The 24,626-nt window shown below is 35.9% G+C and overlaps 1 protein-coding gene across 3 annotated transcripts in view; it reads left to right on the forward strand.

Moving 5' to 3' along the window:
• The window catches only part of srgap1a (SLIT-ROBO Rho GTPase activating protein 1a), a 118,103-nt gene that overhangs the window by 17,717 nt on the left and 75,760 nt on the right, over positions 1-24,626 (forward strand). For all 3 annotated transcript variants that reach the window (XM_038305513.1, XM_038305511.1, XM_038305512.1), the window contains exon 2: positions 20,934-21,129. In XM_038305513.1, the coding sequence (XP_038161441.1) occupies positions 20,934-21,129 (196 nt within the window). The remainder of the gene's footprint in view (positions 1-20,933; positions 21,130-24,626) is intronic.

The raw sequence follows: 24,626 nt of genomic DNA on the forward strand, positions 1-24,626 counted from the left end.
AACATGCATCTGCGCACCTACAGTGTGTTACGCCGTGATCATAACCGTGCTCCTACATGTGTTGTTTACGTTTTTTGGCAACCACGTGGCTATGTTGATTTGCATGACTGTACTTGGACCTTTCAAAGTAATGGAAAAGGGACATGACAAATTAGTCAAGATTCCTATTGGCTGGGTAATACAAAGCCTGGGCCTTTTAAACCCAGGGCTTGTTGTTCTAATTGTATTGGCTGAGAAAATATATATCTTTCACAACATGTACACAAATCTTCCCCACAATGTCCTCTCTGCAGCAAGTAGCCTTATTATTATAAAGCAACTTTGCCCAAACAGATTTTATTGCATCAGGCTGAGAGAAAGAACTGAAATATGCATCCAGTGTTGCATTACATTACCTCCCTCCTTTGCTTTTGGTCATAACTATGGTCAGCTACAGCTTAACAAGCATGAGGATTCACATGGTCTTTCCCCCATCTTTTGAAATGTTTTTTTAGCATGGATGACAGTTGAATTCTGATGATTGCGCACATTTAAACTGTCTTCATCAGGCCTGATCAGTGATTTACTGCCCTTAAATACCCAGTAATAAATATGTCTGCCTTTTGTTTTTATATATAAAAATGAAGTTACTATGAGCATAATTATACCCTTTCCAGATTAAAATGTCCTCTAAAGTTTTGCTATTGGAAAACATTTTGTATTGCAGCCAGAAAAGACCCCTAAAGTCTGTGGTAAGAAGCCTAAAATGTATTTAGGTTTATGAACCCAGCTTTTATTTCCCATATATGTAACAGCCTAGTGATGAGCACAACAAAGCTGTAGACATTGTACGTATCATTTTTCATTTATCAAAGCCATGTTGAGATCCATGAGATCATCGGCTTAATGGTGAAGGGGGGTTCTGCACCAGATGGGATCGAAAGGAATATCTTCTCATTTTAAGTCCAAGGTCTTCTTCTAAGGCTGGTCCCATCCTCCACCCGACCTAATATGTTAACCCCAATCTTCAATCCTAGGTTTAGTGCAGTCACCCGTTCAATAACTGTACTTCACTCTGACCCCAGCATGCCCTTAGCCAAAAACATGCAGTGTGGACATTTTACCCATTTTTTTTAAGTTGACGTCAGTTGACTTGGCCCAAAATGGTTGTATACGGCATGTTTGTTTCCAAGCTTTGGGCTTTTAGGCCCCGTTTGGTTTTTGAAGCTCCGAGTGCGGCTATTTGAGACTATCTCTTCATAAATGAAATTCATTTAAAATCAAAATGGCAGAATTTATCAAGAAATTTCTTGTAATTAGTTTTTTTGTGATTCCAACATTTCAGCTTTGTTTGAAATCAGTGATTCACAAAAAAACGAGAAAAAAACAAAACAGTGTCATCTAAAATATGAGTTGCATGCACATTAATATGCCCCATTTACTTTGTTACTGCTAGTGTGTCTTCAGGAGTCACATCATTTATAAATTGAGTCCATTTGTGTGTTTCTTAGTCAATATATAAATCCAGCAGTTATGTCAAGGTATCAGAGGATTGCCAGAAAACACTGGAGATCAAATAGCATAATGAAGACCTAAGAACTTAAGAACCCAGACAGGTCTGGACTATGGTTGTGGACATATTTAAAACAAGGTGAGGTTAGAAAACAAATGATCAAATATTAACTTATAGTCTAGTTGTTAAGCCTTTACTCGTTAGAGAGAAGAAACTGCAATCATACCAAGGGATGGGGATACCCATGCCAACTCTGGATAAACTACAGATATCCACTGCTCAGGTTGAAGAATCAGTTAACAACTCAGACCCTTTTGGAGTGGCATAGAAAAAGCTCATTAAAAAGAAGCCATAAGATGTCCACGTTGCCTCCTTTCACTTGGAATCATGTGTTATGATCAGATGTCACAATAATGAAACCATCAGAAAAAAATCCATCCTCACAGCGACACCTGATGGAAGTGCTTCCATAACTGTGCCCATAAAGACAGGATAGCGTCTTTCTAAGATGGTGGTCTTCAATAGGTAATTGAGATCTAGTCAGAGTTATCAGGAAGATGGATAGTGCAGATTACAGAGCAACCTTTAAAGAAACATTGTTTGAGGCTACAAGAGACTTGAGACTGAAGTTCATTTCTTTACCGTCACACACACACACACATCCTAAAATAGACAAATACCCCTGCTGAAAAACAGACCATCAACTAATCCAATAGTCTAGACTGCCACTGGCTGCACTTTATGCACACTCTATACACAACATACGTGTTTGTTATATATTTTCTACAAGAGTTTGTCATTTTTGTTTTGTGCCCTCTTTGCCAGGAGTCTCTGCAATACTCTTGTTATGTTTTCATTTTGACAGTGAGGATTCCTGATTCTTGATTCAGCAGAAGAGTTAATTCAAACATTGCACCCAAAAATAAAATACAGTGCTTCAACATAAAGTATATCCATCCATGAATAAAGTTAAATTATTATTAATAGTTACCCAGACAAAGTCTGGACCTAAATCCATCTTGGAATCTGAGGCTTGGCTTTAAATTTGCTGCTCGCAAATTTTCTCCATCCAATCTGACTGAAGTCTAAAGCTGCTAGAAACACTCTAAAAACTGATTTAAAAGGTGATGAAAAAGGAGGGCTGATTAGAAAAGGCCACACTTTCTTATTTGAAAAGAAAACAAGGAATGCTCTCTCTTTTCCCTAGACATCATGCACCACTTAGTGTCGGTCTATCACATATTTCTAAATGGTACTCACCCTCAGGCAGTCATAGTCTTTATCTCAAGTCCCTGTCACTGTCATTTTGGGTCTTGGAGGCCTAAAAATAATTTGATTAACCAATCTATTTACAGCTATCAAAGTGAATTGCATAGCTGTTTTTATTTGACACAGCCATGCTTTTTTGTGCCAACAGACTTTGTATGGTACAATTCCTATTTCTTATTTCCTTTTGAACTTCTACAAGGCATATCGAGTGTGAATATATTTAGCAAAGTTTGTGTACACTTCCATCTTATAATTATGTTAATTGGATGCAGGTTGTTATCCTAGTTTTAAAGAAAGCGAGACACAACGTCATGGCCTAGAATACCCAGAGGACTCTGAGATGAATAAACAGACAGGGACATCATCTGACTCTTTTGGCTTTAGGGAGCATAGCCTCCAACTCTTATTCTCTTCATAGGATGTCAGCTGGTCTGACAAATTTAGTATTTGATGTTACTCCCAAACCCTGAGGTTAGATCATCCACTAAGGAAAGAGATGACTGTGTAGCCTGATATGAAAAAAAGAAAACTAACACCTAAAAATGATGAATGAAGTTGAGTTTGCTTTAAAAGCTACACATAATGACTTTGAGTCTTAAGAGTTGTTTTCATGAACATTTTGTCAAACTATCTGAAAGCTTGAAGTTGACAGTCTCTGGGAGTTTGCTTCAACATAATCTCATAATAGGAAAATGACTTGGCACTCAAACATGTGAAACACCCCTGAGTGTATCTAATGCTGTATATTAGCACTGCCGAAGGAAGGCTCTTAAATCACTCCGCTTCTCATGTCAGAGAGCGTGTTTACATTAGGCTGAAGAAGTCTCTGAGTGGATTATTGCAGCTGTCGTAACTGTAGTCACCAGGTGGGAAAAAAGATCAACATTATTCTCTGTGAAGAGTTTGAATTGAGTGCATTCCAGCACATGCTAATAAGCTGGTGCTATTTTATAGACATTTTCAGATAATAAATGATGTCCTGCATTTGAAGAAATACAAGTGAATTATATCAGATTACATGGCTACCTAATGTGCAATTAAATACAATCAGTAGAGAGACAAAAAACAAACAAACCACTATTTTCTGGGTGGTTACTTGCCAAAATCTGTTCATTTTAACTAGTAGTCTTGGAGTGACCCCAAGTAAACATAAGCATTGTTTTCTGAATCTATTTGCAGATATAAGCTGAGACCTACCCTGAAAGAAAAAAAAAAAAAACACCTTTGGCATTTAAAGCAACTGTTTTTAGCATTTACTTAATCATATTTATTTACTTTAAAACAATTGTTTTATGTCCTACCTTGCTAACAAGAAAAAATTGTGTTAAAATAATTAAATATGATTAAGTAAATGCTAAAAATGGTTGTTTAATTTTTTTTTCAGTGTAAGAAGGGTTTGTTTGAGCTGTAAAATGTTAAGATATACCAAGAATCGTAGATTCCCTATAAACAATGATCCAAATATTCTATACCCTGTTTACCAAACCAGAAATTGAAGATGCAGTGAACCCTTGCTATAACATGGTTCACCTTTCGTGGCCTCACTGCTTCATGGGTTTGCATTGTGTCCTGCATGCTGATTGGCTAAACAGTCTCCACGCTTCTACTCTACCTGTGTGTCATTAAAGATTAGGGTTTAATATTTTAATATATGTGTCGATGTACGTAAAACTGCTTGCCAAATTTAAGTTTGCAAATTGTCTCCAAAACCCATAATACTGACTAATACTGACAAAACATTCTGCGCCAACAAAGGCACTTGCAGACGTTCCCAAAAGGCAGAGAAAGATGGTAGCTATCGCAGAAAATGTTAAACTTCTGGACATGCTAAAGGAGGCTAGAAGCTGTAGGTTGCTGTAGGTCGCCATTATGGAATTAATGAATCTTCCGTTCATTACATAAAGAAGGAGGCAAAATAACATAAGGACGACAGCAGCAATGCATTTTAATAAGGATGCAAAAAGGGTTACAGTTGTCTATAACAAGACCATGGTAATGATAGAGTCTGCATTAGCTTTGTGGATTAACGACTACAGAAAAAGATAGATTAGAAGTTATAATGCTTTCATTTGGTGTGTTTTCATCTCTGTAAAGTTAATTTATCCAAACACTGGCTTGCTTTTTCTGCAACTATTTTGAAAATTTATAACGTTTGAGAGTCTCATTAGAGATGCATTATGGGGATTTTTCCCTTGCCAATGTACATTTCCACCTTTCCTTGATGTCTAACTAGTCAATTCTGATTTTGGTTGATTTCATATTTTATTTCAAGAAAAAGAGAATAAAAATTTCAACATTTGACCAAAAAAAAAACTTGTCAGATCCAGAGTAAAAACTGGTGATTTAAAGGTCTCCTGTCTGGATGTTATTTGCTTAAAGAGCCTTTTATTTTTTATTTTTTTACAGTCCATTAGATTATTGCATTGACTTAAAAAGCATTATTGATTTTACTATTTAATTTTGCACTATTCCTTCTTCTATAAAATGGAATATAATTTATGCAGCAATAAACTGGGCATTGCTCTGTGTATGGAAATGTAGAAATCATTAAACACATAAACAAAATCAAAGCAGATACAAGAAGAATGTATGTTTTCATGACAAATACTTCTTAATGAAATGAAAAAAATAAATGGGAAATTCTGATAATCCTTGATACACTATCATATATCTGCATTCTTTTTTTTAAGGATGTATAAGCACACTACTGCAGTGTGTCTGAAACTTAAAGAGTAAATCCAAACTTCCCTTCAAGGGGCGGGTTACCATCTGAAATGGATGATTAAGCAGCTCAAGCTTATGGCCTGTTCTGCTAAAAGTTTTTTTCTTATTTCTAAGATTATTCTTTTCCCAGAATCAGATACTGACTTTGGCCTATGGCCCTTAAATAGTTTTGAATAAAGCAACAAGATAACTATGTACCGACAGCAAAACAGATAGATAAATGGCATAAAGATAGAGAGCACATTGTTACACAAACATTAACACATTCTATTAACATTCACAAAGCTGGTACAAAGATTCTCTGTGCTGCTTAGGGATTCATTTAAATGCATTATACCAGAGTAATCAGTACTGCCTCGTGGGTCGACACAGGAGGGTTTGTAAATGTATTTTTAGAGAAGCCTGAAAAAGGATGTTTGTGTCTTTTATAGTGTGGGTAGAAGAACCACAGAAGGACAAACTTTTATTTATGCCAGTCTAAGCCAGCTGCTGCTTTGCTGATAAGACAAGTTATCCTTCTCTTTATGTCCTTGAACTACGTATTTTCGTTTCAAAGGTTGTTCATGGGAGAACGCATTAGTAAACTAGAGCTGAGTAAAATTTCGAAAGACGATTTTTTTAATGCTTACTTTAAGATTTTTTTATGTTTTAATTATAGGTCATATGGTTTTACTGAAAAACTTACCGGTATTTTAAAGTTGGTAAGAAAGAGGATGCTGAACCGATGCAGAAAATGTCAAAGCACTAAGAATAAATGTCTAAGCACTAATAAGATTTGCATGAGCTAAAAGAGGGCACCAGATGGAAGTCATTGGGTACAATCAGGAAGAAAAGTCTATTGTTTGTTCTAGTCTTAATGGGGACATGTGCAGTCTTCTAAAAACTCTATGGAGCCCCTTAGGCAGTCGAGATTTACTCAGAGTTTTGATAGGACACTTTGTCTGCCTGCATTGGTTGTAATCTCAGAACTTTGTGATAGACCAACACAGAGTTGTGTGTGACTAAAGATGCAAAGAAATTGTTGCTCGGTTCCAAAGTGTTTTACAAATTGTGAAAGGTGTTTTGTACATTTAAGTTAGGATATTATGGTTCCTTTGCTGCAGTCATCAGGCACATCTTTGGCACAACAAGGTACATCAAGTTTCTACTGCCTTTGCTGCTGTTGAAACTTGAGTTTTTTTGTTTTTTTTTGTGTGTATATCTAACTTTTCAAATCCACAGACCAGAAATTGTGCCAAATTTCCTTTAAAAAGTAGCTGCAGCTTGGTCAGACTGGATTGAGCCTTGTTGAGGACACAAGATTATTCCTTGCTACAGATTCTTGATTCGGTTTAGCACTGGATTAGGGCTGGGCAATAAACCAAATTTTTACTGTTACCGTTATTCACTATGATAATTGGTGACAATTTTCTAATGTTGGTAAAACACTCCCCTGACAATAGGGGAGTGTTAGCCTAGTGGGCCTTTGTACTGTGAGAAGGTTGCAAGTATCCGATCCGATTCCCACAGCCTTCACACTGGGTTCCTGAGCAAGGCACTTAATCCCAAAGCAATGAGGTAAATTCCTCCATTGTGAGATCAATAAAGTGCAATTATAAAGGGAGTGTCGGTGTGAAAAACACAGATTTGCCTTCACCAAGACTCAGAAGGGTAAAATCTATGTACAATAAATAAACCTGTACATGAGATTATGTATTTTTTATTTTGTCTTTTGTTTTACGGGTATGATAACAATTTAAAATGTATAGCCCCTCCTGAAGACCACCAGCCACCACTGATTTTATATATATATATATATAAATATATATAAATATATATATATATATATAGGGCTGGGTATTGTTAAAAAAATTTCGGTTCCGGTACCAATACCGATACCTTCACTTCGATACCGGTTCCTGAACGATACTTTTTTCGATACCAGTTTTATAATATCAATTCGAAAAAAAAGAAAATTACACAACATAAAAAAGTACAAATCTTGAGTTTTATTTTAAGCTCTGTTTTTCCATTTACATTTTTCCTCTTACATAAAAAAATAAATAATTCAGTGTCTAATATTCACTGTTACATTGTGAGGACCTTTTTACTTAGCAGTTTTCCTTTAGAAAAATTACCATGTCTGACAAACAAGCCCGTTGAATGGGATCCTACTGACAGCGCACCGCTGGTATGGGGGGGGGTCTGAGCGGCTCCGACAGAAATATTGAAGGCAGGATGAACTGACTGCACTGATTACGTTTTCAGGTGGATTTTCCCACTTAAAAACATAATAAAACTACTTTATTCCCACTGATCACAGCAAATATAGCTGCAAGGCAAATAAAGGATAGAGTAGCTCCGCCCAACGCGCGTCTGACCCACTTTGCGACCGAGCAGCCAGAGCAGCAAAGCTTCTTCAGCAGCGCGTCAGAAGCTGGTACAAGCAGCAAAAATGAAGCAGCAGACGAGATTTTGCTGCTCTTGCTGCGTCCAGTTTGAAAGCAGCATGATTCACTCCGCTCTGGCTTTGCTCTGCCCACGGGCTGCTGAGAGGAGGATGGTCGCGCTGGCTGCGGTCCGCTCTTCTTGCAGTCAAACACAGAGCGACTTTCTGCTCTTAAATTATTTCCGTGCACGATGTATTGCATTGTGCACTATTAGCATCAGTCTTAATAAAGTGAAGCCGCACTTTTGACCTGGGGGGCATTTTAAAGGGGTTCCGCGACGCTGCAACCAGTTCACAAAAGATACACATGAACCCTAGCTGTAGGCGTGACCACCTGTGTATTTTTCCTGGATGACGCAATCACCTTAAGTGTTCCAGCCAATCACCGAAACTTGGTACCGAAAGACGAGGCATGTTTCGATACTCTGTAGAACCGAAGCATTTCGGTCGGTACCATAAAAGTACCGAAGTTCGGTACCCAGCCCTATATATATATAAGTAATTGAGGCATAAACACCTGTGATGCTTCTTCAATAACAATTGAGGCATCAAACCATGTGCCTTCTTCTTACTGTCTGAAAGGTTACCAAACCCTTGGCCTTCTTTTCTACCACTTTTTCCAACTAATGACTGGCTTCATACTATTTCTGCCTGCCTTCTTGTTTCTCCGCCTCACTCTCCCTTCCCAGCGGGTTGGCAGCACATGCCTTATCCTCTGGAATTACAGGGCTGGTCTTGAATGGTAGGGTTGTTCCTTCTCTGCCCATCCAGCTTCTTCTCTGGCTCAACCCTATCAAAGGCCTAGAAACCGCACATCCTGCAACGCTGTCTTTTTGTGGTAGAGTTATGACTGCACAGCAACACAGTAGGAAAGCTGAATGATGTGGATGACGCTATTCTTAGCTGTTTAGAAGATACATGAAAATCAAGGAGGAATTCCAGTTTTATGTGTTGGTCTTTCTTTTCGTCCTTATTTGCAAACTGCAGATGGAGGATCACAGGCAATTTTAATTTAACACTGACATATGTCTGCTCTCTTCTTGAAATACTGTGCTTGCATTTGAAAAAACAAAAGAATACTTATGGTCTAACATTTAGTGCCCATAAATCATCGTAAAAGAGTTCTAGGATTTAGACCATGGGGGGGATGCAGGACTCTACTGCTAACCAGTTCCTTTTGTTTATTCCAGTTCTGCTGGTTATTCAATAGGTTAGTTCACTTGACCTTTAGTTGCACAGACCCAGTAATCTAAAAAATGTATCAACAACTGAATAGGTTTTCATGACAAATGTGTGTACTTGTGGAAGAATTTGTGGCTTAAAGAGATAAAAGGTGCTCTATGTTGATACTGTTGTTTGTCACAGAATGGAGGATGTCTGTGCTTGTGTGGGTTTCGGTGTTTTACCTTTAACAAACTGAACTACAGGGGACAGAAAAATACACTGAAAATGCGATTTCTCCCTTCTACACTGCTTATCACTCTTATAGTGAAGTAGATTTGTTTACAGACTGGAGACGTCAGACCCCTGAGGTTTCTGCTCTTGGATGTTGTCATGACAGGTGTGGGGTGTTTGCAAGGATGTTACAGCATCTAATATGCAGTTCAGAGAAGCCGCCTCATGAGAGTTTTTTTTTATGTTGTTTGTTCTTTCAAATCAAAACTGAAGCAAATCCAACTTTGAATGTGTTTTGGATATTCTCTCTTCTTGTTTTCCACATTACATTTGTTTGTCTCGACGTAGTGTATCCTCCATTTCTAAACTATTTCTGTAGGACCTACTATCATGCTCTTTGAGCCTCTCTTGAAGTCAGACGTAGTATTTAATATTATCACGAAAAGTCTAATTGCTGGTATTTGTTTTCATTAAATTCTAAATGACAAATATTTGTTTTTTAGGATGCGAATACATAAATAGCCCCTGGGTTGTTGTTTTTTAACCTTGCCTGCTGTATCTTACCTTTTTAAACATACTGGATTACTTATGCAGTGTTGATACCACACTGACTCTAATCTTAGCTTTCTGTGTTGAAGCTGGATTTTCCCTTTGCATTCATGTTAGGTTAAGTCTATATTGGAAAAAATGTTTTAATGTGTGTTACAGCTTGTTTTATTTGTGTTTAATCTCTCATGCCTCTGTAATTGACTTTTAGCTGGTCAACATTTTGTCCTCCCTGTCCAGTTAGGAGGATGATTATGTTTTTTGGGTAGGTTACAAACTGCATATCCTGCTGAAATTGCAATGAAGCACGATGATGTCACTTCTGATTAACAATTCAACCTCAAGGGAAAACAATTCTTTTTTTTATCTGCCTGGTTCAACATTCTGTTCCTTGTCATGTTATTGCCTAGTTTTATTTCATTTTGCAGGGCTAATAAAGCTTATATATTTAGAGATTTGTCTCTGCAGGCGTATTGAACTTTCACGTGGTATTTTAGTGAGTAATTTATCTCAAAATTGACTATTTTTGCATTGAATCTGTATAAACTGGATCTATGAGTTGCTATTTCAATATTAGAGTGTATTTCTTTTCCTTTTTAAAGTGAGATATTATTACCTCCACCAAGGATGTTCTGTTTTTAAGAGAGTTTGGGTGTCCTTGTCATCTCATTGATGACATAGTTCAAAACACAAACTTGTATGCAATCCAGAAAGGGAAAGGAAATCTAACAGGAGATGAAATGCAGATATTTTTAGGGATCAACTTGATCATGGGGTACATTCGGTATTGAAGGGCAGGAATGTACGATTCAAGTAAGGATGGACTACGACTTGGAATGATTGGTAATGCCATGTCTGTGAACAGATATAAGCAAATCCTAAGATACCTCCACTTTGTGAAGAACTTTGCTTATCGCCCAGCAAACACATATAGGCTCTCCAGAATAAGATCCTTCCTAAGTACACTTCAGGAGACATTCCAGGCAGCAGCAGATCCTGAGGAAGTTCAGTCACTTCAGTCAGCTATGAGTGTCATTGGTTTTCTTTTTCAGTTCTAAACATTCTGCCTATATAGTGTACAAATGTAAACAAAATATGTTAAAATATTTTACAAAAGCATAAAATCAAACAATGGTAGATCATCATTTTTTTTTAATAAATCCCTAATATTTTATATTGAGTTTTCAGGTGTGCATAGTCCACTCCATTGGATATATCTGAAACTTCATGAAACAAAATTATTTTTGAAAGAAAAGAAAAAAAGTAAAAAAATGCTTTTTCATGTCCTAAGAAAAAAAAACCTTGAGAAAAAAATCTTAATCAAGGCTTTCATAATTCATGCATCAGAGGGTTAAAGATGGTCTTTTGGCTTAAGATCTTGTGAACCTGAAGGCCAAAGGAGAATAGTAAGCTGTCATGCTCACAAAACCAGTTTGAGATTATTTTAGATGGCATGTTGTATTAACTTGCAGGAGGTAGCCATCAGACTAAAACACCGTTGACTTCATCTGTTCTTCTACATCTCTACTTGAAGTTCATAAGAAAGGAATAGATTGTTTCTTAAAAAAAAAAAACTCCTGCTGCAGATCGCATAACTTCCCTTCTATACTTTTAGCGTTTGCATTTCTCAACCTCTGCCAGCATATGTTACAGTTAACTTTCTTTGAATGCAAGTAAATATCCTAACAGATGAAAGCCCGTGTGCATCCGTTCCAGATGTTTCTCATGTTACACCCTTCTCTGGCTCCACTGCCACATGGTATTCATAGTATTGTTACCCCAAACAAGCATCCCAACTGTAAAAGCTGCAAGCATGCCTAGCCAAGTTTATTGCCTGTGGTTAGTGTAGATGAGAGCGAGTCGCCGCTTTGACATAGGAGCTTTATCCCCTTTATCTCTCGTATCACTAACATCCTCAAACAAAAGCACAAAGGCATGCCAGATGCAAGGTGGGGTATCATTACTTTTCATTTGGGAAGGTAAAAATATTTAAAACCTGTTCTTATTCTGCGCAGTAATCTTTTCTATTCTGACAGACTGGCGAGCTTTGCCCAGACTGGCTTTCAGGTTATGGATTAACTTCGTGTCTCTGTTTCACGCACAAGTGTAAGGACCGACAGCGGTCCATTTAGGGCAACAGACAGAGCAGCTGGGAATGCTTTGTAGATGAATTGGAAAAGTGGGTGAGGACTGGTCGAAAGGCTGAAAGGGATCAATCTATTTCTCACAGATTACTTCCTCTCTAAAGTTGAGAAACAGCCCTCCCCTTAGACACACACACACACACACACACATATATATATATATATATATATATATATATATATATATATATATATATATATATATATATATATATATATAAATACATATACATAACTTGGCTTATTGTCTTCCACTATCCTTCTTTGAAGCCAGACACTAGCACTGCAAGGTCTGCTTTGGATATGTTTGTTGTTGTGATATTTATATACTGTGGTTTACCTGTTTCCAACAAGAAAAAAGGATTCAAATGCAAAGCAGACATCAGCACACACATCTTTGCTGGTTCTGTCAGATGTCCCGAGCTAACAGATTGGTGTCCAAATCAAGCAGAATGCCTCAATGTTAGCTTGCAGCTGAATAAACAGCCCTGTCTCTAAAATGTGCTTCCATCTCCTAACATTGTGAGTCTAAATCTGTTATTTGGTTTGGATGACACTGCTGGTCCTTACTGGCCACCGTAAACTCTGCCATGCTTGATTCATCTCTGCTGCTTGCTTTGGGCCTCTGTGGGGGCATGGCTTTAGCTGCTGTGACTCATAAGCAGAAGATCTCAGACTAATTGGTAGTGGTTGTTAGATTTAAGTAAATTTAATTTTATTGGTAAAAAACTTTGTAAAGGGGAGCTAACAAAGATTTTTTTGGTGATTTTGAAGTGTAAGGATCCTAATTAAACATCCATAAATAGAAAAAGTGGGTGTGTGAAGTTTTACAAATCTCCATGTTTTGAATTTTTACTTTATGAGGTATAGCAATAAGTATTGAATATGTATATAATCAATACAAAATGAAGTAAGGCTACTTAAGAAGAGCACCAAAACCCATTTCCTGTATAATTTACCTTAAATAACAGCCAGTAAAGTGCTGTAAAATTGTTGTCAATTGCTGGAAAAATAATGACAGTATATGATTGGGTACTGTTAACAGGTTTTGGCTGTATGTAAATTACAATAATGTATTGTCATTTTCTATTAGGAACAACCATTAATTACATTTTCAGTTTAAAACATTATATTGTATTCCATTCAAATTACATTAATTACCAGGCATTTAAAGCTGCCTTTAAATAAATATTTTTACAATACAATATTTTATTGTAGAATGTTTTTATAATTGATCTTTGTTTATCAAATTGCTGATTGATAATAATCTGAACCGTATCATTAGATTATCTTCTGCTGTTAAATGAAACAGAAGTCAGTGCTGCTAAACAAAACCTCTTTATTAAGATTTAATACAGTGAAATGTATTAAAGTTGAGGTGACCTCAACATAACTATCGTATTTTACTGACTATAAGTTGTACTAGAATATAAGTCATAGGGACATTACAGTATAAGTTTTTCAATGGGATTTATTTCTGCAACACATCTGATTACTCACAGCAGCCATGTCACTCGGGGTGAAAAAAATGTGAAGGTGAAAAAGTGTAATATGCAAATACCATATTTGTTTGGACCTTCTCCGTTGTCTTGTTATCAGTATTGTTATTTATTTTTATTTTTTTTCCATTCTGTGCTCTGATCGTGTCCAGAGTGCACTATGGGGCGCCCGCCATTGTGCAGGGCCCATGATGCATCCACATCCATTTCCAGTAGAGCAGCTCTGTGTTGTAAAATATTTTTATTACGGTAAATATGTTTTTGATATAATGTATTTTTGGTATTGATAAATCATTATGACTCAAGCCATGTGTAAAATGTACTGAAAGTACTGTCAAAATCTGTTGTTGCTGAGCAAATGTTTACCCTTCCTAAGATGGTGGCGGTCTGCGCTAGGCTTGCACTAGAATGTGTTACGTCACCATGATGCCATCTATACTACTAGTATTTGACTGTAATATGTTTCCCTTACAGTCAGCACCAAGTGAAAACAAAAAAATCCTGTAATTTTAATATGTACTATTTTAAACTTCTGCTTTTAGTTACTGTAATTATTGTTGACCCATAATGCATTGCAATATACAGTCATATCTTGTAAGTACATACTGTGTTTTATATTGTAGAAATTACAGATATTGGTTACAGTGAGGTTTTACTTAACATTTTCTGAATGGCACAGAAATAAAAAAAAAACATCCTGGCTTGATTCAGTTTGAAGAATAAGAGTAATATGTTTCTGTAATATTTTAGGACAAAACCCATCAACAAAGCTTGCAGTATTCTGTCTATCTAATGTGGTTCTGTTTCAAGTGTTGCTGCTTCATATGCAAGCCCATCTCTCTGGTGAAGTTTGACTTCTTTACTAATTTATTTCACTGAAAAAAGATGAGGCAATTTCACTGATGTGGTGATATGACCTAGGGTTATCTGCCTAACATATTAAAACTAGTTTTGGTTTCACAGGAGAAGAGTCTGATAACTAAAAAATCTGCTTTCCATCCCACTTTAAATAAGTCTAAGAACTACTAGTAAATCTGCAGTTTGGGAGTGAAGTGCTGCTAGGGCAAATTTCGGTTAGAGCGTTTCTGTAAACTATTGACTGAGGGATGTGAGTACATATTGATATGAAATGATATAGATTTTGTTTCTCCAAAGACTTTTGAATTTACCGATTTTTTTTTTTTTTTCATTTACGAAAGTATGATACTGTGAGTTGCTCAACCACATCCAATCCCAAAAATGTATAGAATCTAGGGCTGCAACTAACAATTATTTTGTAAATTGATTAATCTGTACATTATTTTTCAATTTAGTCAAATTATAATCCGATAGAAAAAGGTTCCTTATTTTGCAAAATTAAACTAGGTGAAACTCAAACTTTCCAACTTAAGGAGTTCTTGACAGGGCATATTGACATACGAAGATTTTTAAATCTTTGATGCAAAATTATTACATATTTTCTTTTCTTAACTATTAGTCTTATTAATTGTTTAAGCCCTAATAGAATCTGATTAAATAATTTATTTATATGCTTCAATAACATATATAATCTTGTTATAAATTTAATTTAGGGCAGCCATATATACAGACAGTTTGTCCATTATTTACCTTTTGCAGTGATAGCATTTAGTGATATTTATTCTTTTTTGTATTCAGCCTCCAGCTGAGGTGAATAAAACCTCCCTAACTCCAAAACCTGAGGTCAGCAGCCCTCTTGTATTTTCACTCTTGGGCCTTTGCTGCTATTTCAGGTTCTTCTGATGTTACGTGTAAATCCAGCCCTGTTAGTTGAAACGGAAACCAGCTAGTAGAAGCTCTAGGACCTCTCTGACAGCTTAGTGTATTTTGTGTCTGTAGGACGATGGCTGTTAAGTGTAAATGTACTGCAAACTATTGTAATCACAGAAATGAGGCAAAGAATCACAAAAATTAGACTTGCACATAAAACATCTGCAAATGAGATAGACTGCAAAAGAGGAATGCTGCTATCACAACAAAAAGAGAGCAGTAAAGTGTGAATGCACTGAAAAGACAAAACCTGCTACAAGCACATAAATGATGCTATTACACAAACACATAAAACACATGCTAAGGGAAAGTGCTGCAAGTAGCAAAAACAGCAGCAAGTTAAGAAAAGCTGCAAATTGAGTTTAAATAGCAGATGTGCTTCAGACCACTAGGGGCAGTTTATCTGAAGTGTTAAAAATTTTTTAAAGGACTTTTTTTTTTATTCCATCCAAATGTACTCTGGCAACCCGTTTATCATTATGCGAGATGTACGATTAATTAAATCATGTTTATTGTCTGGATCCATATTATCTGATGATCATCCCCCCTAGTGGTCTGAAGCACAATGCTCATACAAGCAGACAAACTAGAACAGATTCATGTTGCATTGTGCACATAAAGCTGGAGCAACACCAGTAGGAAGTGTTCTGCAATTGATAATTTTTTTTATTTTTTGTATAACGATTTTCTTCACAAACTAAAAACATTGTTGATGTTAAGCAGTCAGATTTAAGGACTTAGTTTTCATAGATAAAATCCTATTAAACAGGAATTCAGCCCAAGAGCTTTTTTTTTTCCCAGTATCCTTCTGGAAATGTTTTGGATTTCTCCCAAATCATCCAAACATGGACAGAGAGCAGAACATGTTTTGTACTTCCATAATGACTGATGTGCTCTAATGTTGTAGGCTGAATTGATTTTAATCCAGTAAACAGAAACCCTTCAGGGCCTCCATGTTGAAAATCAAAACTCTAGACAGCATTTTGCATACAGAATCTGCGAGATACATATTAAACAAATTGTCTCACTGTTAAGTTGGATATATTTTAGTTCAAGGGATTAAATAATGGTCAGTGTTACTCTCTGAAACTCAGATAATTTGTTTTTACAGCAGTTAGTTTTTTCACAGAGATGGCTGACACAAAGGGTCAGTCTCCATCCAGCTTCGTAAGCACTTTTAGGACAATAGAGGAGACCTGACACACTGCAAAAAATGATCTAGAAATAAGTAAACATTTCTTAAATTAGGTGTATTGCCCTTAATTTAAGCAGGTCATTATGATGATCTGTGAAATAAATAAGTATTTTTACTCTTAAAATAATATAATTTAATAATATGCACTTGAAATAAGACAATTCAATTGTTTTCCTTGTCTTAAAAGTGAATTGTCTTTTTCCATTGGCAAAGTGTCTCATTTACCTCCTTAATTCAAGAACAAATGCCCTTATATTAAGAGAAAACGACGTAGATTTACATTTTTTCCAGTGTAGCAAACAGAACTTCAAATATGTTATTAATTATTTCTATTGACAGCCATGTGTGTCATCTGCTCTTTGACATCCAATAGAAAAAACAGGTTTAAACCCCTCCAAAAAATCTACACTGTCACCGAGTACATGTTTTTTTTTTTTATTAAGATGGATTTGTTGTTGAAATGTTAGACATTCTTCTGCACCAATGTGTGACTATGACTACAAAAAGCTTGAAGTTTTGAAGATTGACTGTTTCAGAGCAAATAAAGGGGGGCATAAGCCCCATAGAGTAGTGAGGCCTCCACATGTGTCTGCCATGCATGTTAGCTCAGAATGGCAGGAATGCAGTATGTGATAGGAGACAAAAACAGAACGATGATTTTAGGCTTAGACCTACTTTGGATTATTGTGGTCAGATTTTTCAGTGTAACGAATGATCTGTGTTTCAGATTCGGTTCCTTTTGTTTGGTTTTTAAGAAGCCTGTCAGGTACCTGACATCAGTCATAGCATGGGGCTCACAGGAAGACTCACTGTGATCAAAAGGAGATGCTTGACAGGGTTTAAATTCCAAAGCAAGCTTCTTTTCAGATATTTGCCTGTGGGATTAAATGATTTTCTCCCTCTCTTGCATGATTCTTTCAGGTCATAATTTCGGTTTATGCTTACAGAGATGGATACATATGATAAAATTTTGGAACCTTTGGAAAAACGATTAAGATCAGATTTCTGTTTTTTTATTTTATTTTACTGGATTTAGTAAATAATGAAAAGCAACTCTCTGCTCTGTACTGCATGGACCTTGTTCTCATACATACCGGTATGCAATTTTTTACTTTGTTTTGTTCATTTAAAGGGTAACATTTTTTTTTCACTCCATTTAAATCCTTTATAAATAGTTGGCTGAACTATTTATCATATGGTTTTGTTGAGGCGCTAAGATTAGCACCTTTGTAAAAACATGTTTTTGGTGCTTTTGTCACATGAACGATTATTTCTCATGCATTTTTACATCTACGGATCATGTTAGATTTTCCTAAAATACATTTAAAAAATTGTTTTTGTACAACTTTGCATGAATAAAAAAGGATATTTAAATCTGACAGAATAATAAAAAAAAAATCAGAGCTGAATTTTTTTTTCCATCCATCCATCCGTTTATTTTCAGACACGCTTAATTCCAAGTGGGGTCACAAGGTTACACACTGGACAGGTCGCCAGTCCCACACATGCTCAGGGAGAACATGCAAACTCCATGCAGAAAGACCCCAGGCCAGGAATCAAACCCAGAACCTTATTGCTGCAAGGCAGCAGTGCTACCCACTGCAACATTGAGCAGCCCGCAGTTCTTTTTACTTGAACCATAATTAAAAATTTTTAACAATATCACACTTTTGTATTTGATTTTCCTAATTTACCATAAGCATGTATGTTCCCCTTCATAGTTTCATTGCTCTCATGACCTTGAAATCTTACTTACTTACAGTATCCCTTGTCAGTGCTTACTACTATTTACATGCATTAATGTAAGCGTTAGCTGAAATTATCTCTTCCTTTGGTATTACTGCCACCTAAGGTGCTGGAGTTAGTAACTCAATGTCTTACTCTTGTTATATTTAATGTGACTGTAAAGGAATGCCTCTGCCCTTTCAAAATTGTATGTAATTAAGTGTTTTATCATATTGCAATTGCAATGAATAGCCCAACCCTAAAAACATGTTGGCTATTGTGTAAATAATTTGAAAATTGCAAATGAAAATAATTGTAAATGACAAAATATTTCCGCTTTTTTCCATGTGTGGGGTCAGCATTTGGAAAGCAGTTTTTAAAATAAAGCAAACATCATCCAGATGTTGAAGGAAGACTAACAATGAGAAAATCTTTTTTTTTTATTATTTTTTTTTACTGCAGTCATAGTCTTTGAATAGTTTAGTTGTCTGCGACACACATTGTTTTCCAGACAAGGCCAGACTTGTATTTTCCCATGATCGGTGGTTTCCTTCTAACGGTAATTTACTGATTTACCAGCTACACCTCCCACTGGCAATGTATGAGTTGGAAAAAAAAGTGATTAAATGAGTTTTCCTGTTCAGTCATGAGTGTAATTGTGTCAAATGATCCGATAGTCGTTTTTCTATTTGTCTCATACAGCTTTATTTTTATACCGTACTCATCTTTCTCTTTGAATACAGGAGCAGGATCACTCGTCTGCCTCACACTCGACTCTCTTGACATATATAAAATACCTTCCAGGGATGTTTTGTGTTTTTAATGAGTGCAGTTGATGATATGGCAATGTGGAATTACAATTTATCGTAATTCATTGAAGGCATGATTTCTTTTTTGCTTCACATTGAACAATCTCTCTTATAACTGAACAAAATAAAGAGATTTCTGTTATTTCGCATGGATATGATTTTTTATTAAACCCAAATGAGGACGTGTCATCTGAAGCTTGGTCTATACAATGGCATCCTTAACCATTCCACTATTGATAATTGTGAACTTTTTTTTAGTAAAGATACAAAGCAAAGACTTAAAACTGTAAAATCTTGTGTGCCACGGTGTCAGTTGCAACATCTATAATTTTATGCATGAGTCTGATTGCAAGAACTTGTCAAATTAGAACCAGAATTTCAACTTTTACAAGCTCAGTCAAGAAAAACTGAATTTAATCTAGGATCCAGCAAGTATTTCTCAAGCCTTGTTGAATGTTCTGCGCTGGGAAGCGTATGCACTAAATGCGATAAACTGATGTAATCTGATAAGTTATCTGCAGAAATGTTAACTTCTAGAAACTGTAACTTCCTAAATTTCTTTTCCTCCAATACTTGTATGTATTTACTTTATTTTAAATTTTACTTTCTTGTTTAAAAAATTTTTTGGCAGAGGGAGGGGCTTTGGACGCTTTTTCTCTTTTCATTTGTGAAGAATGATATAAAAGCTCACATTAGCTGCCTAGTTTTATTCCAAAAGGGATATTAAAGGGTCAAACTGAAGGAGAGTGAAGATTAAATGGTCCATAGTTTGGAGCTAATTCTCCTCTTGTCTTTTTGCAGACAGTTAAAAAGTGCTCTCAGTGACATTTTTAAGCTCATTATTTTCATGGGTTGTGTATTTTTTTATTTTTATTTTTTACTTCTAGAAGTTACTTGAAGCCAAAGTTTACTCCAAAGCTTTATCATAGAAAAGTTTTATTTTTTATTTTTTTGGTTGAAAAATATCTCATATCCAGACCTTTTTATTAAAAGCAAAGAAAATAAATGTTTTAAGCTTCACTTTTCATGAAGAAAAACAATTAAATTTATTATAAATGCATCTAGTACATCTCATTTTGAAAAATGACTTTGTGTTGAATTGTTTGAAACCTTTTGGCTTACATTTAAAGGGGTGATTACCTGCTTCCATTACGTTCCACTTGGCTCTAAATAACCTCATTAATCTGTTTCCGCTGTTTGAGACGTATGAGTGAGACCGTTTTCCTTTAGGAGAAATCAATTATACAGCGGCTGGACAGGATGGAGCATGTAGAGGAAACAATGTGTGTGTGCTGGAACCCAGCTTACCTGTTGAACAGGAAAGCTTTTGGCACAATTCCCTAGAAAACAGAGAAGTTGGATGGTAAATTTTGTCACATGCAGTCTGTTGAGGTGTGATCTGCCCCTCTGCTTTTTTTGGAGGAGATGTAGAGCATTGATCTATGTGATAGCTGCAGAAACGATAGCATTTTGTTGCTTTTTAAACTCCCCATGATGAGAAACAGGAGAAAAGGATGCCATATCTGGCAGGAGTTATTCCAGTTTTAATGAAACACCTGGGAACATTTTTGTCAACCCTGTCAACCTCTTTAAAAGCATTAAAAAGACTCATAACTGAGAGATAATTGGATGCTTTGACCCAATCAGCCCAAGCTCCATGTGTAACTACTGTGTATAAACTACTGGGAATGCAGATCATTTGTCCATCTCCTCCAGGCTGATACAGAAAGATGTTAAGGGATTTTTATACAACACTTAAGTTATTTTATGACTTACCTTTTAAATCATTGAAACAAATTTTATGCAATTGGTTACTTTCAAATGTGAATCAGATCATTTTTGAACAACTGAAAACATACTTCTCTCCTTGCCCTATGTGTTCTCGTGATCATGTTTGTCATGTGTTTGTGTGTTTTCAGAGATCAGGACCCAGCTTGTGGAGCAGCAGAAATGTCTCGACCAGCAGACGGAGATGCGCGTGCAGCTGCTGCAGGACCTTCAGGACTTTTTCAGAAAGAAAGCTGAAATCGAGATGGAGTACTCCAGAAACCTGGAAAAACTGGCAGAGCGCTTCATGGCGAAGACTCGCAGCACCAAGGACCACCAGCAGTACAAGTAGGAAGATGCTACCTTTCTTGTGGTTTTTGGTTTTGATTGGTTGCTGTTAAAGCAAAAGAAACTATCATGTAGTTGTATACAGTTTTTTACCATTTATTGTCAAAGATGTCTATATAGTAATATATCTGGTAATGGTGCCTTGTTAAATCATTAATAGTGCGTTAATGAGTTATTTAATTGTTCATCTATATCCCAAATTAATGTCTTGAAAATAAGTCACTAAACAACTTTTTATTTAATGTCATCCTAATGCCATCCTAAACTTGTTTGTATAATAGACAATTACTACTTGTGGCTTAAATCACTTTAACTGTTTTTTTAGTTTCTTTACATATTCATATTCATACGCTGGCAAATACATCTGCCTTTTTAGCTGCACATGTTGGGTATACACAGTGCTGCATTTATTTATGACTCATGCATCCAAACCCTCTGAAACTTTTGCTGACACCTAAAATAGGAAATGAAGCCAAACTGTATGATGGGGAAATCGAAGGAGTTTTAATACTGTAAGCTTTTTAAAATATTACACATCAAGGCCTTGTTGTTGCCCCATGGCTAGCTAATGTGTGGCATTCAATTCACCAAAACGGATCTTTATATATTCAAGAAAAGGCTACTTCTTGGTACATCGTGACATGTAAATAGTTCAGAGACGTTTTATAGTATCTCTCTGGATTTTTTTTTGTTCCCAAAGACTAGATTTATTTTTTGTTTTTCTTGTTTACTCTATTGCCAAATCATCTTGATCTTAAATCCAAATCAGACAAATAATGAAATAAGCCAAAGCCTCCAATATATTCAGCATATTTATTTAAATCTCTGGACTCCTCATTATTAGAGAATTGACATACATACTTTTTTATAGCTGGGTAAAACATCGTAATATATATTGACATTTAAATATCGGGATAATATCATATTGTGACCCAAGTATCGTGGCTCATATTGTATCACAACGCACATGCAAATACTCCCCTCTTATATAAAGACATGTTTCCCCTTATACTCCTTTGTGTCTTCGGTTTTAGTGCCATAGGATCATACATTGCCTGATGTAAATATCACTCTGGGATCTCCTTCCTACACGTTTTGCACCAAAAAATACACAATGTTATAAGCTGTTAAGGATAGAAATGAAACAGCATCAGCACCAAAGTTTCCCCTCAATAACTATACAGACTTAAACAAGAGAACAAGCAGCAATTTTGTTTGTAATAATGAAGTTTCACTCACCTCAGGATGCTTGAAGTTTAACCTGACTGGGCTGATTGCGCTCACTTCTGACACCACGTATCTTAGGGATTGTAAATTTCAGATCATACTTGCAGACATTTCTGATCCATAATTATCAGTGCTCTGATGTTGACTGCTGAAAATTCTAAATAGTTTCTGCCAGCTCTCTGGTAGCTGGCTGCGAACTGTGGAAAAGATTTCCTGAACTGAGGCGGGTCTCATGATACGAAAAATAATGAGACATGTCCCTGCTCAGGAAATCTATTCAAGGTTTAGCAGTTTTTCAGTTTAATCTGTTTAAAGAATAATTATTAATACCCCCAAAAAAGTAATAATTATATAGATGTAAATACATTAAATAGTTAATAAGAAATAAGGTAAATGAAAATACTGACAGGTGAATTCCTAATTGCTTCACCCACTGTATGCAATTGAACCTCTGCACATGCAAAGGTAAGCAAAGCCCATCCTGACATAGCTGTGCACTTTTAATTCCACAACCTCAATCCCAGTTTGCAGCCATTATTCACAACAAAAGTACATTTGAAGAAGCGCAAGTTCCTTAACTTTTAGGAACTGTTTGGCAAAAACAATTAATTTCATCATGTTTGCCCATATGGCAGTTTTTGCTATGCCAATTTACAATTCAAAATAGGCAAACAAAGTAATATGAAATACGATGCTAATGGTTATTTGCAGAATTTTCCCAGACTGTTAAAGCTAAGGGAATAAAAACATTTTCTCGATTTCTCTTTACCTTTTTTACGCACCATTGCACATGCATTACTGTCAAACTCAAGTTTTTTTTCTGTTATTTTTAGTATTTTCTACATAAGCATGGGGAATGGATATCTCATGGAAAAAGCATACATTAGCATATTGTTTAAACTAAGAGCAATGAACAAACGTATAACCCACATTGTCTGTAAATAGCTCCCACTGTCCATTCGAAGCATGGATTGCTTTAGCAGCTGTGTTTAAACCCACGTGAATTACTTGCATAGAGACTGAGGTTTTTTCATTGTGTGATGTACAGTCTGGTCATTTCGTCTGCAAGGTCCACATTTGGCTTCAGGCTTTGAGCCCATTTCTGTTATAAAAATATGACATTGGAAATAAAATTTAAAAACCTTCGTGCAAAGTTTTAAATCATCACTTTTTTTTTTTTTTTACACATAAGCATATGGACAGTAAAGCCTTAGTGTTCTCAGGCTTAGTTTTGATATATTTTTTTGTGTGTAAAAAGGGTGTTTTTGTTTTTCTGCTGCCTCCATAATTCCAAGCCAGTTTTTATAGGGTTTGCACAGTAAAGTGGCAAAATGTTAAAGAAAATGTAAAAAAAAAAAAAAAAATAAGGCAGGGATGGAGGTTTCTTCCCAATTGTGTTTTTGTTTCCAGGATTCTTACATGTTTAGTTCTGCAAGAAATTTGTAATGTCAAATTTACTGGAACGTTTTTTTTTTTTTTTTTTTTGGTGAATATTTTGCCTTAAGCAGCCCAAATCCAGCAACAACCGTGAGGTGGGGTTCAATATCTATAAACCAGGGTGCTTTGGACACGTTGCAGTGTTTCAACACTGTTGTTGCTTTGCAAGTTTTTTTTTACCAATAGTTTTTATTCATTTAGATTACATACACTTAATACATTAAATAAATTCTCAATTTGTGTCGCTGTATGTATTCTCATAAAGATTTCTCCTTATGTAGCTGCCGGATATAGTAAGTTGAATTTTCACTGGAACTGTCCAAGTTCTCCAGAATATGATTCATTACCAGGACTTTCTTCCTGTTTCTTCCACTTGTCCAGAAGAAACTGGACCCTGTAAAAACAGAAGCTAAAACTGCACCTTTGTTTGAGGTTGCGGTTATGTAACTAACTGATCTTAAGATGACCTGTCGAAATGTTTGTTTTTTCCTTTCCTTTAAAACTGCAGGGATTTTCTTTATTTGCATTCGGCAAAGTTCATTTAGACAGTAGTTGAAATCAAATACTTCTCTTTAGAGAGCCCCTGTGAGCCTCCTCCTACTGGCATTTGTTTGTACGTTGAATTGGTCACAGAGAGAACCACAGGTGGAGGTTGATGCTGCACCTCTCCTGCTACAATTTCTCTTAACAAACCATGTTACTGGTGATGCTTCATAAACATCCTCTCGTTGTTTCTTCCTAATGGCCTGCAAGAATCGTTGCTTGGGTTTATTTGTGTCTACAATAACAAAAACTTTTGTACTATTGGAATATAGAATAAAAATGCGTATGTT

Source organism: Cyprinodon tularosa, unplaced genomic scaffold (genome assembly GCF_016077235.1).
Source record: "Cyprinodon tularosa strain WSP-4 unplaced genomic scaffold, ASM1607723v1 ctg56, whole genome shotgun sequence".
In the NCBI taxonomy this organism is placed as follows: domain Eukaryota; kingdom Metazoa; phylum Chordata; class Actinopteri; order Cyprinodontiformes; family Cyprinodontidae; genus Cyprinodon; species Cyprinodon tularosa.